This window comes from Drosophila persimilis, unplaced genomic scaffold, assembly GCF_003286085.1.
Source record: "Drosophila persimilis strain 14011-0111.01,24,50 unplaced genomic scaffold, DperRS2 tig00000606-arrow-arrow-pilon, whole genome shotgun sequence".
NCBI classification, from domain to species: Eukaryota; Metazoa; Arthropoda; class Insecta; order Diptera; family Drosophilidae; genus Drosophila; species Drosophila persimilis.
Window position 1 is genome coordinate 1,471,116 of NW_020825324.1, and position 18,891 is coordinate 1,490,006.

The following is an 18,891-nucleotide window of genomic DNA, read 5'->3' on the forward strand; positions in this document are numbered from 1 at the left end:
CCCCAACTAATTATAACTTTGATGCAGTCGACCCGAAAACCTTTGAAGCGCTTTTACGCGGATTTCTCGTTTTCCTCTTTTTGGCGGCTTCAAAGTGCCCCTTACCTCCTCCCTTACCCCCTGCCCTTTCGCTGCTTCCGCTGCTGCCAATGACAACGTGGCTGCCCAAAGTAAAATCTAGGCGCCAAGGCTCCAAATGCGTCCTGGAGAGAGGAAGAGATGGACTGAGCTTATCATCTGCGGAGGGGAGTCGAGCGAGACAGAGAGAGAGAGAGAGCTTTTAGGCGAATTTTCAAGCAAAGCGATTCCAAGGCGAATGTTTCGAGAGTCATTAAGTGAAGTTTATTAAGTGCCCGAGCAGATAACCCAAATGAGTGCATGCCAAATGGAAGGCCAACGCAATTTCCACTCATATCGACACCCCCCACCCAACCGACCAGCCGACCGTCGCGATCCATCCCTGTGCCCTATGCCTATGCAAATACATAGCTCATGCTGAGGGAAAACTTTCCCGCAAGAACTCCACAGAGAGAGGTAGAGAGAGAGAGAGAGGGGGAGAGAGTGAGGGAGAGCGTTAGAGAGAGCAGTGTATGTATGAAAGCAAGATAACAAACAAATTGCCAGTGCAATTGCAAACTTGAGATTATCGCCAGCCCCGCATTACTCGTGCTTAACTTTACACAACTTAACCCAAGTTTACTATAGTTTCAAGAGCCGCGGTGGGGGGTCCGTCCGCGACCGGTCCTTATCGCATGCGGCTGATGTAAAAATAATTTCCATTGTTGCCCAAGAAACTTTTAATGATAAGCAACAAGCCCAACCGCGCTGACCACAATTAATATTAAAACTTTTTGCATTTGTGTTTAAGGGCATTCTGGTCAGCAGAAGACAACAATGTTCCACAATTATGGAGTAACAACCAATTCAAACTTCGCGCCCACAATCGATACAAATATCGACACTATTCGAAAGTGCAAGGCCAATAGCTGTCTGCCATGACACCCGGCAGAGCTGTTACTAATTATTATCAAAATCTACCAGCAAGTTGGCAGCTCTACAAATATATTATCAACAAAAAATATGTATATCGATAAATTGATGGTGTCTCGATAGTTCTCCACATCTAGGTCACACTAGACCAGGCGACCGTTAACGGTATTTTTAATACTTTTTGGAATTTTTTTAGGTAAAAATTGAACCGGTATGGATATTTATGGTATATCGGTATATAATTGTATATTGTCAGTTTCATCAATCTATTAAATTTAATTTTCAACATTGTATAGAAATCCAATAAAAGCAATTATTTAAATTAAGCCAATCAAGTAGAAAATTGATTAATTAATCGTATCAAATTATGTGGGCATAGATAAAGGCCCGGTTGACAACATTTAAATCCTTGTCGCTCACATTCAAAAAAGTTCGATTTCGCGCGCACCACTCGGTATATTTTTCAAATGAGACCGTATATTTCGGTGCTGTTCTGAGGGTCATACTGCAGAAATACTGGTTTTCGCCGCGCTCCCATGGTATTTTTGTCCATTTTCTTCAATCTATTAATTTAATTTTCAATTTTATATAGAAATCCAATAAAAGCAAGTATTTCGAATAGGCCAATCATGTATAGATTTGATTTATCAATCGTACAAAATTATGTGGGCATGGCTAAATGTTCTATATAACTAGTAATATTCGTCGGAATATAAAAAACGAGGAATATTATAACTTGACTCAGTATATTTACGGTATATTTTTAAAGTAAGACGGTATGTTTCGGTATATTTCAAATGTTATCGATAAGTCTGCGGTCACACCGATTCCGTTTTGATTGACTTACTTATTTCGCTAAAACCTCTTTTTACGCAAAATGCAATAAAAGCAAGTATTAAGAATACTCCAGTTAAATAGAAAGTTGATTCATCAATGGGCTAAAATTATGTGGACACGGCTAAATGTTCTATATAGGTAATAATATTCGTCGGAATATCAAAAACGAGGAATATGTAAAATATAACTTGAATGCGTCAGTATATTTACGGTATATTTTTTAAATGAGACGTATGTTTCGGTATATTTCAAATGTTATCGATAAGTCTGCGGTCACACCGATTCCGCCATTTTCCTTTGTTGCGCCGTGTTGGTATTCGTGAATTCTGTGATCAAAACTTATTAATTAAACATAGAAAATGGTAAATTGAAATGAAACAGATATATTTATTTAATTGTTTACAGTGCAAGTGATAATTTGAGAGTATAGTTTGTTAGTTTTCATTGATAATTCCATACAATTAGGCGTTTTCATTTGCCGGGTGTGTGGCCCGAACATGACTCGAGCTTCCCACAAGCCCAAGCCATTTTGACAGGCGGCCGCTCCGCACGTGAGCGAGCGCGTTACCTTCCAGAATGGTCTTAATATTGTCGGAATGACAATGATTTTCTTTAAAATGTGATGCAATTATTACAAAATGAGCAAGAGTGGAACTTTCTAGATGCAATCCACGCCGTTTTGTAGATGTTCGAGCGATGAATCACTCGCCGCTCTCTCGCCATTTTAGGGGTTAGGTCGAGGCGATGAGACGGGAGAACGAATTTAGCTGAGACACTCAACAACAAATGTTTACTTTTCCCGTACACAGGAGATGTCTCTAAATCCCGTGCGCGTGCTCAAGAATGAGGCGCAGGAGGAGAAGGCCGAAATGGCTCGTCTCTCCTCGTTCATTGGCGCCATTGCTATCGGCGATCTGGTGAAGAGCACACTGGGGCCCAAGGGTATGGATAAAATCCTGGTGGCCAACGGCCGTAATGCCGGCCAGGTGGAGGTGACCAATGATGGTGCCACCATATTGCGTGCTGTGGGCGTTGACAATCCAGCAGCAAAGATTCTGGTCGACATGTCGCGTGTGCAAGACGAAGAGGTTGGCGATGGCACCACCTCGGTCACTGTACTGGCCTCCGAGCTGTTGCGCGAGGCCGAGAAGCTGGTCGAACAGAAGCTCCACCCACAGATCATTGTCTCCGGCTGGCGCATGGCCACCCAAGTGGCCCTCGATGCCCTGACTGCCGTTGCCCAGGACAACTCTGCCAACGATGAGACATTCAAGGCAGATCTACTTAACATTGCCCGTACCACACTGTCCTCCAAGATCCTGCACCAGCACAAGGAGTTCTTTGCGAATCTCGCCGTTGAGGCTGTCCTCCGTCTGAAGGGCTCCGGCGAGCTCAAGTCTATACAGATAATAAAGAAGTCTGGCGGCACTTTGGGTGATTCGTTCCTGGATGATGGTTTCCTGCTGGACAAGAAGCCAGGTGTACATCAGCCACAGCGCGTAAGTATAAATGAAACCCCTGTACCTCCACCCAACCATGCTGCTCTCATTCTGCTGCTACTGCTGCTGCACATTTACGCGTCAAAATGACTGTGAGCTATGTGTTTTTGATCTCATATCACAGCCATTTTGACGAGTTTGATGTGCAGTCCCACTCCATCAATGGCAGAGTGGAGCTTTTCCAGTGTTGTACAATCGAAACGAACGCGCGTGACTTTGCAAAGAAACCATAAATGAAAACAAAAATTCAATTATTTCAAAAGTGCGAATAGAATGCCGTTGAAAACCGCGTGTAGTAGTGTTTTGATTCCGAATTGTTGTTTATATTTTAGCATTGTTCCCTCTCTACCTCTCTTTAGATTGAAAATGCCAAAATTCTCATTGCTAATACGCCCATGGACACGGACAAGATCAAGGTGTTCGGCAGCAGCATTAAGGTCGATTCGTTGGCCAAAATCGCCGACCTGGAGATGGCCGAAAAGGAGAAGATGAAGGAGAAAGTCAACAAGATTCTCAAGCACAAATGCAATGTGTTCATCAATCGTCAGCTGATCTACAACTATCCCGAACAGCTCTTCGCCGATGCCAAGGTGATGGCCATCGAACATGCCGATTTTGATGGCATCGAGCGTCTGGCCTACTGCACTGGCGGTGAGATTGCCTCCACCTTTGAGAATCCGTCGCTCGTGAAGCTGGGCGAGTGCGATGTGATCGAACAGATCATGATCGGTGAAGACACACTGTTGCGTTTCAGCGGCGTTAAGCTGGGCGAGGCCTGCACGATTGTCATCCGCGGTGCCACCCAACAGATTCTGGATGAGGCCGATCGTTCGCTGCACGATGCTCTCTGTGTGCTGGCTGCCACAGTTAAGGAGTCGCGCATCATTTACGGTGGCGGCTGCTCAGAGGCCCTCATGGCTAATGCTGTGTTCAAGAAGGCCGCTCTGACCTCCGGCAAGGAAGCCATTGCCATTGAGGCCTTTGGACGTAAGTGTCCCTAGAACTCTTTCGAAATGATTAGCATAGATATTGATTGCTTTTCTTTTCTAGGAGCTCTGCTGTCGCTGCCCACTGCCATTGCCGATAATGCTGGCTACGATTCCGCTCAGCTGGTCTCTGAGCTCCGCGCGGGTCATGCCCAGGGCAAGAACCAGTTGGGCCTGAACATGGACGAGGGCAAGGTGGCCAATGTACGGGAGTTGGGCATCACCGAGTCGTTTGCCGTCAAGCGACAGGTGCTCATGTCTGCCTCGGAGGCTGCCGAAATGATACTGCGAGTGGACAACATCATCAAGTGTGCGCCACGCCGTCGTGTGCCCGATCGTGGCTACTGCTAGACTACTCTTAAGTATTCTCTTGTTCTAGGATCATATGTTTTTTTTTAAAACACCCCTTTCCCCACCTTCGTTTAACATTTTTACGTCTTTTTGGTTTATAAAAAACCCAATAATTTCTTACACAAAAACACAAGCACGCAACACATACACCCCCTCTCGCAAAGCACTTTTTTCATTTACACGCGTACTGCTCTCGTCGAAGTCTCACCCTTTAATTATTGTCAAACAACAAACTAAAAGCCCAGCTTTCAAAAACGGCAGACTCTGGCTGAAACAGAAGGATCGTAGGACAAAGGAGAGCGAACAAATATAAGCATTTCAAAAATGTCTAGACACTACACTACTTACAACAACAAAAAACAAAAAAACAACACCACAGACTTGTAAATGAATACAATTTTTGTAAACATTTGATGTGCATCGAAGCGAATTCCACACTAAACACACAAAGAGGAAGACCGACCACAAAGAATGAAAATAAAATGATAATATTTATATGCTTAACAAAACTAAAAGAAAATTGTGTAGTGTATATTTTTACAGATTTGAAGGCTCGTATAGAGATGCATAATACAGACATGCAATATAAGAAGCGCCGCAAATCAGCGACAACAGACGGGAACAGCAGTGGCAACGGTCCTCAGTTATATCCCAAATCCTGTGAGGAGGCAAGTGTTGAGGAGTACCCTACCTGGAGATCCTTGAGAGTTCTACTTTTCTAAGAATGAAATGCCATATACGCTTCATATTGAATATTTATTAAGTTTTCATAGGGTTTGAATGGACCGAAACGTATGCAAAAAGAAGTGTGCGTGTTTACTTCTTCTTCAGGAAGGGGCTAACAATGGCCGGAGCTGCGTAGGCGGTATAGGCAGGAGCAGCTGCGGCATAGGATGTGTAAGCAGGAACAGCAGCTGCAGCATATGTGGTCACTGGAGCCGTATATCGCACACGAGCAGCGGCATATGTGGCAGCATACGATGGAACAGCAGCATATGTGGCAGCAGCATACGATGGAACAGCAGCATATGTGGTGACCGGCGAAGCCAGGAAGCCAGCCTGTGCGCAGGCGATAGAGCAGAGAGCCAGGCAAATGAGGAACTTCATGTTTATGTGTTTGGGTTTGTCGGTTTGTCAGTGACTGATGTTGTTTCGCAATTAGCTCGATCGTTTTATAGGCCAGTTCTGTGTTTGGGGGAGGCCCGAAACGGGTTTACGGCTTACGGGCCAGTCCCCCCCGCCATAACAAGTGAAATCTAAATTAGAACATAATTGCGTCCGCATTGAATTTCTGCATGGTAACGTTTATTGGACGCGGACTCGGCTGCCTCCTTTGTCGCGTTAAAGACAGCACCAGCGTCAGGTGTCAGCACCCCAGCCCCATGCCATGTCCAATGGATTAGCTCCAGCGTCGATTTGGCATCTGGCATCCACATTCCTGTTGCTGCAATGGATCAAAATCAATAGACTAAGATTTATTATCAATATTCATTTAACAGAAATGGGACTACCGGGTATAATTGGATTGTAGTCCTGTCTTATCAGATCTTTTAAAAGATCTTTCAGAATCTGCCATATGCCCACAAAATAAAAACCGAGGTGAGATGACCTTGGGCATTGTAATCATTTGTATCTACAGTGCCAAAATACAAACAAAAACGAGCGGTACCGTTGAGAGTTGCGGCAAAGGCCGCGGTTCTACTTGTGTACCCGGTCACTCGTCCTTTGCGGGGACGGAAGTGGGCGGGGCGAAGTTTTGAAATATACTTGTAACAGAGACATATCACAGAAGTTCGGATATAAGATGTCGTTGCTCTAGCTCATATACTCTTTTAGCACTAGGCGCTGATAGGGAAGGACAGACAAACATGGCTCAATGCACTTGGCTATTGATGCTGATCAAGAATATATATACTTAATGGGATCGGAAACGATTCTGGGTTCTGGACGTTACACACATCCATTTTCAGCACAAACCTAGTATACCCCTATGCTCATTTTGAGTATCGGGTGCAACCAGAGGGAAGCATTTCGGACCCCTTAAAGTATATATATCCTTAGCATCAATAGTCGAGTCGATATACATATCTGTCTGTGCGTCCATCCCGATAAGCGCCTCGATCTCAGAGACTATAAAAGCTAGTAAAACCAAATTTCATACTCTTACAATTGTTTTTTGAAAGCTTAAAAGGTTTCTCCCCTGAACATATGCCCAGTAGATTGTCATGGGTCTAGTGCATGAAAAGGGTAAGGGACTCCTTGAAATATAAGTTGCAGCTAATCAAACGATATATGCATTTTCCAGACACTAATATTGCTTTCCATCCTTAGCCTATCTTAGGCCTCGAGTCACGGTCGCCAAGTTGCAAAGACTCACGCAATTTATTTTGTTTTTGTATGCTCTGGCTGGTGTCGCGTGTCGTTGAATAATTCTCGTAGCAATGGGAGCGGCTCGACAGATCTTGGCTCGGCAAGAAGTCAAAACAAACATCACATAAACATTGCAAACACACATTTTTATTGTAAATCTTTCGCGTTCATTCATTACAATCCAAACGTATAAAATGTGGGGGTATGGGGGCGTTGGAGCATTTTTCAAAATGAAAAGTTTCAACAATTAGAAAAAGTTTCGTCGTTTCGCGCGTCCGTACAAACACACAAATCTGTAGCGGCAGCGGCTTGGGGTGTTGTTTTTTTAATGGCTTATGCATTATAATATCCATAACGGATAAGACTTTGAATGGGAATACGAGTCATTAGGGTCTTAAAGTTATACAACTCGTTTTAAGCGATTTTTTTTTTGAATTTTTGGGTTAAAACAAACACAAAAACACGCACAAACGAAATTATCTCAAAAAAAGGGGGATGGTTAGAGGTCTTTAAAATATATACAATCGGCCTCTGGACTAAAATTATCGTTGGGTTTAATACACACACAAGACAGGGGGGTGGGGGGGCTAGACATACACAGAGAAAACGGTAGAGAAAGAGAGAGAGAGAGAGTGACTGAGATAGAGGACGTTTCCAAAGTTGCAAAAATTGGCATTAAGTGGGCGCAGATCCCTTCCTCTGCGGATCCTTAGGAGATGGCGCACTCCATTTCGCCGTGCTTGGGCACACAGTCCAGTACGAGAGCCACGGCACGCGACAAGTAGGTCATGGTTCCATAGCTGCCACTGGGAGCACTGCGGAAGGTCAGCACACACCATGAAAAAGAAAGAGAGGGAGAGAGTTAGCTTTGAGGCTGATTATGGGGATCCTGATTGTCGTTACCTGTCGTACAGATGCTGACAAATATAGGCCGCACCGCCGCAGAGTAACATCCCTGAAGCAGCCTGCTGCTGCTCCTTTCCATCCTTGATCTTGGCACAACACAGTGTGGCATCGCCCTGCACCTTGCGCTGATCCTCGAGGAACAACTGATTGGCCTTGTGCACCAGATGCTCCACGTAAATGATGCCCCCCAGTGAGGGCACCATATTGTGCTCGGTGACCAGGGTGAGCACCATTAGGGCTTCGACCACCAGTTGCCGGTACTCGGGCTGTGGTATCTGATTGAGGGCCGTCTCCACTTCGAGAGCAAACTTCAGCTCGCCGGGCGTCATCTCCTGGGTGAGGCTCTGCTGCAGCACCCGTCCCTCGATGGCCAGGCCCTGACACTTCTCCAGCACTGTCCAGACGCGCGAGTAAAAATCACGCGGCACACGATTAAGGGCGCCATCAAGGCGACGGCGACGCAGCCACTGGCCCTGCCGATCATCGATGGTGGCAAGCAGGGCATCCTCGCCCTCTGGATCGCCCAGACCGATCTGGCTCTTCTTGCTGACGCGACTGCTCTTGCAGCTGACAATCGACAGATTGCCACGTGCCACTGCAAATGGGAAACACTCGAAAAATGAAGGAGAAAATAACGCATAATGGATGGGCCGGACGTACCACTGCTGACAGCAAACTCCTTGCCGCTGAGTATGTGGTAGAGGAGATTCTTCATTTCGAAGGGCGAGAGGTTAAGTAAATGCTCCGATGCCGCCTCACCGTCACAGTTCAAAGTGCGCGACAGCTCTTTGGCCATCACCTGAATGATCAGGCCAACGCGCAGACGCAGCATTTCGTGGAACAACTGCGGCTCGGTGCGTATGAACATGGCCAGGTAGACCATCAGCTCCTGGGTGAGCATTGATGTGCTCTCATCGTCTCCATAGGCCTGGCAACAAACAAAACCCACACCCAACACACATTAATATTGGGGGACAAAGGCATCTGTCCTTGGGCACTCACATCGTGTATCAGTTGACGCAGCTCTCCTTCGGGCAAGGGGGCCGTAATGGTGTGCTCATTGTTCGGCGGCATGCCCACGGTGACCTGCTTCTGGCGCACCAGCAAATCGGTGACGGCCTTAGCCAGATCCTCCACCCGTTTGCCCAGCATCCCGGCCGTGTGGCGCACCAGTCCCCAGAGCTTCTGCTGGCAGGCCTTCTCGTAGAGGCCCTTGAGCAGGTCTCGAACGGTCACAACGCGTCCCTCCTCCAGCATTCCTTCAGAGTGAGAAGAATCGTTGTTAGACGGATTCGCATTCAGATTCAGGCTGCTGTTGTTGCTGTTGCTGTTGCTGCTGCTGCTGATGTTGTGGCTGTTGGTGTTGCTGCTGCTGCTGCTGCTATTGGCGGTGGCAGCGGTGGCGCCTCCAGGAGTCGACGTCGTTTTGGGTGTCGAGGTGGCATTGGCCTTATCCGTGGCGGCCTTCGGGTTGGCTGTAATTGAAGCACCAGCATCATCGATGATCACTGTGGGCAGCACTGTGTGTGTAGCAGCTGCCGCTGACTCAGGCTTAGCGTTGACCTCGCGCCCGTCCCCCGAAGAAGAAGCAACCGCACCACCACCAGCACCTGTCCCACCACCACCTGCAGCACTAGCAGCCAGTCCGAGCACCACCTCGTCCACGAATGCTTGCTCGAGCTCTTTTAGTTGGTTATTTTTTGGTTTTTTTTTTGTTTTTTGGATTGGGTTAGTTTCGGGTTGCGTGAGGAAACATATAGTATGGGAAGAATCGGTTGGATGTTGGTTGGTTTTTGGTTTTCGGTTAATGCAACATGCGGCATGGGCCATGGGGCACACAGAGAGAACATGCGTGGAATGTGTGCGTGTCGTGTGTATGTTTATTTGTTTGTTTGTTTCGTGATGTGTGGCGCAGAATATAAAATAAAATGTAAAAGAAATACAAAAATTTACTTTAGCAAGCATTCATCAAAAGATAAACGAATAAAGCCATAACTTAAAGCAGAAAGCGTTGAAAAATTATACTAAATATTTGGTATATATTACAAAGCGATTTTTATGAAACAATTGACACACAAATCACACAAAAATATATACAAAGAGAGAGGGAAATGGTTAAACGGAAAGAAGAAAAAAGGTTTCTGCCAATCTCTGGGTCACAAGAGGAAGGATGGCAAAGGGGATACAATAGTCGAGGAAAAGGCTAAACAGTTAGCAGAAAGAACAAGTTATAGGAATTATCTGGACAAAGGAGGGGGTAATAGCTACAAGAAAGTTAAAGGAATACAAATAGAAGGGATACAAAAATGCGAGTACTTAAACAGAAAACTTAAGGAATCATCTGACAATCTCTGGTTATAAACACAAATCGTAGGAGAGTGGAAGTTGGAAAGGGAGTGGAAAGGACAGTCTGGGCATCCTTACGTGATTAAAAGCCCCATTTGGATGATCTTACAAACAACGACCAGACCATCAACAGTAGCAACGATCTACAACCATCTATGGACATCTATCTGGGATCGAGCAGCCAACTTACCTCCAGCTCCGGCAGCGGCAGAGGCACTATCATCCGATTTATTCTTGAATCCCAGGCCAGCTGTTGTAGACCACACAGAAGAGGACGAAGAACGGTTGGTACGGAACGATGCACGAGACAAGTACAAGAATGTGGGAGCATAAGTACCACAGGGAACAATGAGAACAATAGACGCATATATAAAATAATTGAATGTCAGGTTTAGATGCCACCAATCCCATGGATCAGACTTATGCTAAGACAAGTGTTCAAAGGCTATCCATGGCTAACGGAACTGGAGGTACCCCAACCGAAGGAGCAGATTATGTGGAACAGAAACAGACAGACCGATAAATGTGTGGTGTTGTATGTATTACTGGATTTGTGTGTGTGTGTGCTTATGCTTGTCGTGTTTTTGGGCGTGTATGCTTGGCATGTGTGAGCGTTTTGCGTGTGCCTTAAAGTGTATGTGTTCCGTGTCCTATCTGTACTGAACCTCCCGCCGCCCAGCAAAACATAAGAGTATAAAAGCTTTAAGCGGATCTAAACCGCATATTACGGCTGTCCTTGGCACTCTCTGGCACTCGCACTCACCCGTATTAAAGTCCAGGCCCTGGGTATCGACCAGGAACTGCAGTATGTCGCCCTGCTCCTCGAGATTCTCCGTCTCGCGCAACATGGCAATCAGCTCCTCCACCTCTGTGTCCGCAAAATTGGTTTCCGCCCGATGGCGTTGGATGAGAATTTTTGGCACCGTTACTATTATGCATTATTTACAATATTTTCCAGAACCAAATCCCCAAAGAAATCATATTGCAACGACACAAATGAAAAGAGAACGTAAATATATCAAATTAAGAGACTAAATTCGAATTAAAAAATTAATACGAATGGTATGCAGGGGGGAGGGGCGGGAAACTAACTCTCGTGCTGGCGAACAAACTCGCTGCGTCTATCGATGGTCGTGCGGTTCGATCCGTGGGGATCCACGGGATAGATATTCTCGCGTATGACCAGCTCGTTGCCCAGATGGAGACTCGGGGTGCTGGGCCCCTCCTCGGGCGTGGTGGCGAACACTGAGACATGGCTCTGCTTGTTGGGCTGGAGCCAGGGCGGCGGGACCACCGACGACAGCCGTCGTTCGGTGAGGGGTGCGGGTCCCTCCATTCCCAGGTTATCGGCTGCAAAACAAAACAAAATATAGCCATGTATATATGTACATATATATGTATGTGGAAAAGAAAAGACTTACAGTCCACATTTATGGAGCGTGTCTTCTTGATGGCTCCCTTGCAGGACATGCGACGGCGTAGAGTTCGTGGCCTTAGCTGTCCGCCGCGTAGGTTCATGGTACTGCGATTGCTGAAGGACCGCAGCAGGTGCTCGTCCAAATACGTCTGCACATCGGAATGCAGACGATCCGGATAACCGTCCTCGGTGCTGCCCAGAAAACTCAAGTCCGTGATGGCCGACGTGTTCAGAAAGTCCTTCAGGCTGCCCAACATCACGCGGGTGCCGTTGATGTAGCCAGACTTGAGTTTCCTCATCGTTTGGATCATGGCCAGCGGTATCTTGTCCTGGTCTGGATCGGTTATTGATACAAAAATTTTAGCTAAACTTCTGCTTCAATGCGCTGTTTCAAAATTTTCGATATGGATGCGGCTCATGTTTTTTTGATTGATTGAACGGAGTGGAATGGAATGGTGTTTTGTGGTTGCTGTTGGTTATTAGGGCGCTGTTTCTTATAGCTATGGTTTAGTCACACAATAAATACAACAATAACCGATATATAGCATGGATCATATCCTTATCAAAAATTCCAGCACCTTCAGGGGGTTTCGGGGATTAGTCGAGTGCGCAAATCAAACCAAGCGAAACGAAAATACTAACTAGGAACATTAGGAACTAGGAACAAGTTTAGCCACAGCCATTGCCGCCACACCAAGGAAGTTTGGATAATAGATACACAGAATATATAGAATTTCGTGAGCATTGGTGGGTGGATGAAGCAAACAAAAAAAATACAAAAAATAAAAAAAAATACGAGACGCGTCACAAGCAGAAGGAGGGGCAAAAATTTCAAGATTCTTTTGGTGCCAAATTTGGATTGAAACCATATTTCAAAGGAAAACATTTTTCAAACATTTTTGTCTTAAGATTACAGAAATTCCAATCTCAATTTTTAAACAAATGCGATAGAAGAGAGTGCTTTTAGATCTCAAAAATATCTATTATGGTATAAATACCATTATAATTTTAGATTTTGTTTGAACCAGGCATCGTAGGGACTAAAATTTCTATAATACTAATCATACAATCAAAATGAATACAAAAAAATGTGTTATATCGAAAAGTGATATATATATTTGGCCCGGTGCACTTCAATACTTTTCGTTTGGTATGTTCTGAAAGGACATATAGCAAATACCTGACATCTGAAAGCATTATCAGCCAGTTCGTTAAGAACTGACTGATGGTCTCAGACTTAGGTGTTTTGAAACTCTTTAAAGATCACAAATACATATCACTGTTCGAGTTAGAATATATTCTTTTTGTTGTTAAATTTAATAAAAGTTTACCCGTTTCTAGGATATCTCACGACAAAAAGTGTATCTGACTCTGGCTTGTGATCTCTGGTTAATAGCACATCTATATGTAGATGGTATAAAAAGGTCGATACGAATGCCATTGAATTGCTGCTTAAATTTCCCATAAGCGAATGCCATTCACGCGTGATCGTAATGGAACTCTGGCACAGATCCGTGGGTGTTTTTTCATTCTAAATTTAGGCGTTCTTCAAATCTTTGAAACGGGAGATCCATTATACCTCTGGTTCCACTGGGGGCACATTCCACTTTTGATGCGAATGTTTAAATTTCCCATAAACGAACGGTGAAGGAAATAGAACTGTGGCATTTCTATGTCAAGTGTAGGGGATGCATAGGTGCGGTGTAAACTAAAACCAAGTACAAAGCCACCACAGAACAGGGTCTATAGAGAGCACACATAGGAAAGAGTAGCCATAAATGTTCATACAAATTTGCATATATTTACATGGGTTACAGGAGAGTTTAGAGGCAGCTTAAAGGGGAGTAGTAGAAAGCTAGAGGAAATGCTAATTGCAGACACAAGCAAAGAGATCATACATAGATCACAGGATCCATTAATACGGGAGTTGGATATCAATTTGTTGTTGGTTTTCTTGTGTGTGTGTGTGTGTTTGTGTGTGTGTGAGGGGGGGGGCAGTGTTGCAGGAATATATGGGTTTTGTTTTTTTTTTTTTGGAGGGGGGGGATGCAGATTTGGGTTTTTTTGTGGTTTTTGGTTTGGAATAGTAATTACCTAGCATATAGTGGGTTGCCATTAGTGTGATTGTCGGCCTGCCCAACATGTGACGCCAATTGTTGGTCAAGAATGCTAAATTTGTGGTAAAATTGCTGGCAAGCAAATCGGGATCGCGTGTTGTATAGTATTCTTCATAGTCGATATGCTGTGTAAGTGTTTTATTGTTGATTGATTGATTGATTGTTTTTGTTTGTTTTCAGTGTTTGTTTTGTTGGTTGGTTGGTTGGTTGCATTTCGTATAAAATAAACAAGAAAAAGGTATTTTGATTGTGTTTTTTTTTTTTTATAGATTTTCTGTGGCCAATTTTCAAGGAAGGGATCAAAGAGGATACAACTCAAGAGGGAAGAGGAAAGATCAATCGGAGCAAATGGAAATGTCAACTAAAAGCTAAGAAAAATCCATTACAAAGATGTAATTATGTATGTACACAAATTATAATAGTATGATAGGTTCTGCCATAACCAAGAACTTAAGTAAAATACAAATTAAAGCTAGTATAATCGATTGATAATCTATGTCACTTGGTTCAATAAGTCCCCGATTAGTCGCAAAAGCACAACTGATTGCAAATTACTTTAATTTAATTAAGACTCGTACGCACTACATTTGAACGCAGAGGCACGGAGTGAATGGGTGAGTGTGGTCGCTGTTTGCCGAATTCTTACGTATGCAAGCCAATACGGGGGGGTCTTTATTGGAAATTATACATATGAATGCCGTATATGAATGCATTATATTTTACTTATTTTTGAGATCTCTTAATATACATAAATCATGACTGCCGCATCCAAGGACTACTTAAGATTCAGTATAAGTTTTAACAATAAACGAGGGGGAACGTTGTGAGTTGCTGCGGACACCGCAACTCTACGGTTATACCCGATACTAAGTCAGTATGGCTCTCCTCCGGCAGACGCCGCTAATATTTAACGACACGACAAAGAGTGCGTGCGAGAGAGACAGAAAATCAGTCTGAGCGTGACGTCGGGCGCTGCGTAGCCACTGCAAATTGATTTGTTCCTTTTGGCTATAAAAATGATCTGATCTGATCCAGATTCAGCAATCTAATAGATATGGTCATTATCTATGATTCTGCGTTTTTAGTTTTCTCAAATCTGCAATATTGTGGATGCAACAGATTTTCGTCCTTTGTGGGGGCGGATGGGGGTGGGGCGAAATTCTGAGATATACGTTTTATAGTGACATCTTAAAGGAGTGTGTGTACCAAATTTGGTTACTCTAGCCTTAATAGTCTCTGAGATTTGTGGTTGCCTCAGATTTTCGTCCTTTGCGGGGGCGGAAGGGGGTGTGGCGAAATTTGGACAGGAAACGGTCAAGGTCCGATATCACAGGAGTGTGGATACCAAATTTGGTTGCTCTGGCTTTTATAGGTTCTGAGATCCTTGAACTCATATTTTGCAATTGGCAAAACCGACCATGAAACCTGTGTGTTAGAGTGAGACAGAGCGAGAAAGAGTGAAATTGTTTTCGTGATTCTGGCTGTAATAATTATACGATCTGGTTCAGATTTTGCACTCTAGAAGATATAGTCATCTTCTACGATTCTGCGTTTTTAGTTTTCTCGTATCGTCGAAATTGTGGATGCCACAGATTTTCGCACTTTGTGGGGGCGGAAGTGGGCGGGGCAAAGTTTTGAAATATTTTTGGAGCAGTGACATATCACAGAAGTCTGGATCCAAAACATCGTTGCTCTAGCTCTTATAGTCTTTGAGCATTAGGCGCTGAAGGGGACGGACAGACGGACAGACGGACAGACGGACGGACGGACAGACAGACAGGGCTCAATCGACTCGGCTATTGATGCTGATCAAGAATATATATACTTTATAGGGTCGGAAACGATTCCTTCTGGACGTTACACACATACACTTTTACCACAAATCTAATATACCCCAATACTCATTTTGAGTATCGGGTATAAAAAGTTTGCGTATTTTCTGTATTGAATCGCGGGGACCTATTGAACCATACATACGAGCATACGATACTGGAAGTCGGGTACATTTGAACCCCCATTTGACAATCAATGCCATTTGATGAGAGCAAACGAAGGCACTTGCTGCGGTCATTGGGGCAATCGAGTGGAATCATATATCATAAATGGTTCTCTAATAAATAAATAAATTCAAGTGCGTATTTGTGTGTGTGTGTGTGTGTTTGTGTGCATGTGTGTCAATTAATTTATAAACAATACAGAAAGATACCAAACGCAAACCCTTGCAAATAAATTTCAATTAAAAAAAAAAAAGAAAACGTAATAATAAAAACAGATAAAAGAGTAGCAGATAAAATAGATAGTAGGGAGAGTAGAACCATACACAAAGAGAGAGAGAGAGTTACATAATAAATGAAACAACAATTAAAGAAAATTAAAATACAGAATAATTTGATGAAGAAGAAACAGAAAACAGAAACAATATTTGTTTTGTTCTGTGTTTGGAACCGACCTAAGTGGATGCGCTTCAGCACTAGGGTGACCAGTGGCCGGCCCAGCAGATCCCAAGCGGACTTGAGAAAATTGATTTCGCCCTTAAGGATGTCGATCATGAGTTCGTTATCGGAGGCTATATAGAAGCGCGACAAGTCGGCAAACTGATGCACATCATACGATAATATAATAATGATATAAAGTAAATAGTTTTCAAATAAAAAATCAAAATCAAAATAAATAATACTTAGAACAGAGCTTAAACAGAGCAAACAGAGGAGGAAAGAGAGGTACTGGGTACTGGGAGCTGGGAACTTGGAGCTGGGAGCTGGGAGCAGGGATTCCGATTAAACGATCAAAGCTGTGGACTCACCTGCGGCGTGAAGGCAAATATACGATCCTTTAGAGAGTAGAGCTTGCTGGTGCTGAGTATGCCCACATCCCGGGACTTGCGGCCACTGAGGCCCAGCTTGCGGTTGCGCCCCAGATACGTGTACAGGTGGCTAAGGACACGGGCCGGCTGCACCTCAATGGGCGCCACCTCGGCTATGGTCTGGACGTGCAGATCATGCTCGGCCAGCTTGTCGCGTATCTCATTGTCCTCGGCAATGATCACCACTTGGACGACCACATCGGGTTTCTTTTGGGCACCCAGGCGACGATTCAATGGGTCCAATTCACCCACAGCCAGGAAACCCTTAAGGGAAATCGAAATGAAAGAGTTTTTAACTCCAGAATGGCTCCATTATATAAATGTATGTATGTACTTACCTCCTGCAGTAGGCGGCCCAAAATGAACAGCGATTGACCCCAAAGGAAGGGGCAACGGCCCACAACTTCGCGTATCTGTGAGCCGGGCTTTTGATACTCTTGTCCAACCAGATCCTGGCGCACAGCATAGCTTTCGGGCACCAGCAGTGTGCCATCCTCTGAACGGACCATTATCTTTTCCAAACGATCGGCATACTCCTGCACCGAGCGCTTGTCGTTTTGAAATGCATGGAACAGGATGAGGTAGCAGAAGAAGAGCGGCCATTCGCATTCGATGTTCTCGAACATGCGCAGCTCCCATCGCTCGTAGTAGAGCCTGGAGGGATCCTCTTTCGGTGTGCGATAGCCATCGCGCAGGAAACGCTTGCAACCGTATTTGCCCTGAAGGCGGGACAGAATCGCGTCTTTGGTGTTGTGTATCAGCTGGGCATCGTCCACGGCGAACGCGGGAAAGCCAATCACACAGAGGAGGCCCGAGTCCAGCTCCTTGCTGTTCGATTCACGTGGCAGCATCGACTGCAGGACGGCCTGGCATTTGTGGGCTTCGTCGGCCAGCACATGAATGACGCTGGCCGGACCGCCGCGTGCACCAAACAAATCCAACTCGTTCATGGCCTCCAAGGCGGCCTTGGCCATGCCAATGGAGCTGGCATTCAGTTCCGGCTCACCTGAAAGATCGAATTTTGAGTAGAATTGAACACCAAAAGGGAGGGGGAGGAGAGAGAATACCCACCATGATTTGTCTTGTCGCCACGCTCCCAGATGCCATAGTCGGGTATGGAGTAGGCCGACTCAATGTAAAAGACCAGATTCTGTATGAACGAGACTTCGTCCAGGGTGAAGACAATCTGCAGGCCGGAGGCTGTCATTTGGGCCAGGATCAGGAGATATAGGGATACGGCATCGATCTGCAGATGACCCCACTCGTTATCCCCGACCACGGGCAGGCCATTCTTGCTGGAGTACTTGGCATGCAGAGAGTCGCACGGGCTCTGGGTCATCTTGAACTTTTCGACCTTGTCTTTTTGATTCATCATGGCCATGAGCAGGCCGCGCATTAGCTTCACACAGCTTTGCTCCAGCTCATAGCATTTGGCACGATCCTCGTCCTGGTCGGCGATCTTCTTGTAGGCCATCGACAGGCCCCAAACGGCCAGGATGCAGTACACATTGTCGCGAATCCATGCGTGCGAATTGACATTGGAGGCAGGAAACAGGCCGGTCACCGGCTCCTGGTGCGCCAATATCAGACGGTGAACAATCCGCTGATAGTAGTCCAAGCGGACGCCCGAATTGCTACGCGAACGCATCTCGGATATGTGTGTGCTGTTGTCACTAAACTACATGTAAAAAGAGCACGTCAAATGTGTGTTGGGTGCTGCTGCTCTTGACATGATCACTTACATAATTTATAATCGTTTGTTGTGGTCTGTCTGTGGCGCAGGCACGCACGCATGCAATTGTTGTCTCACGGCCGTGAGAGGTGCCTCACACAGAGGCAGAGGATGACCGACCGTCCTGACCACTGCACGCGCTGCTTCCTCAACCTCTAGAACCCGCTAGAAAAGTCGTCAGCACTTGCACTCCAGCTCATTCTCGATGAGAAGTCGTATGTGAAGTAACGCGAGATGCCACAATCAATATCAATGTATGTTCTGTCCGTTCTTTGCAAATAAAATGTATTGTAATTAAAAAAAGCAAACCAAAAGTCAACTCAATGTCATGCAGTGTGACCAGAGCAGATCGTAATGGGTCGTTCATGAGCGAACAAAAAAAAATAGAACTACTAATCGTTCTTTCATGGTCGAATATCGGTTTAGTATTCAAATCTAGATAGGGTCCTCTGCACTGATCCGATAGACTGAGCAGTT

The 18,891-nt window shown here is 45.1% G+C and overlaps 2 protein-coding genes across 9 annotated transcripts; one reads left to right on the forward strand and one right to left on the reverse strand.

The window, feature by feature from the left end:
• The first annotated feature begins 2,132 nt into the window (after positions 1–2,132).
• Positions 2,133–5,172, forward strand: LOC6597245 (T-complex protein 1 subunit beta). The gene is made up of 4 exons (XM_026990659.1): positions 2,133–2,189; positions 2,637–3,326; positions 3,686–4,313; positions 4,377–5,172. Exons 1-4 carry the CDS (start codon positions 2,187–2,189, stop codon positions 4,661–4,663), a joined length of 1,608 nt encoding a protein of 535 aa, XP_026846460.1. The 5' UTR covers positions 2,133–2,186; the 3' UTR covers positions 4,664–5,172.
• Positions 5,173–7,603: 2,431 nt separating this feature from the next.
• On the reverse strand, positions 7,604–18,675 carry LOC6597241 (probable phosphorylase b kinase regulatory subunit alpha). 8 transcript variants are annotated; one of them, XM_026990792.1, is made up of 13 exons: positions 18,425–18,675; positions 17,754–18,360; positions 17,021–17,688; positions 16,623–16,946; positions 13,797–13,944; positions 11,707–12,036; positions 11,378–11,635; positions 11,049–11,213; positions 10,476–10,535; positions 8,942–9,198; positions 8,600–8,867; positions 7,937–8,534; positions 7,604–7,848 (listed from the first exon to the last, which is right to left on the reverse strand). In XM_026990792.1, the coding sequence occupies exons 2-13, from the start codon at positions 18,328–18,330 to the stop codon at positions 7,743–7,745; spliced, it is 3,759 nt and encodes a 1,252-aa protein (XP_026846593.1). In that variant the 5' UTR covers positions 18,331–18,360; positions 18,425–18,675; the 3' UTR covers positions 7,604–7,742. The 8 variants fall into 8 exon arrangements, with proteins under 8 accessions (XP_026846593.1, XP_026846590.1, XP_026846594.1 ...); XM_026990789.1 differs by having other exon boundaries at positions 8,942–9,414; XM_026990793.1 differs by lacking the exon at positions 13,797–13,944 and adding an exon at positions 16,269–16,413.
• Positions 18,676–18,891: the final 216 nt, after the last annotated feature.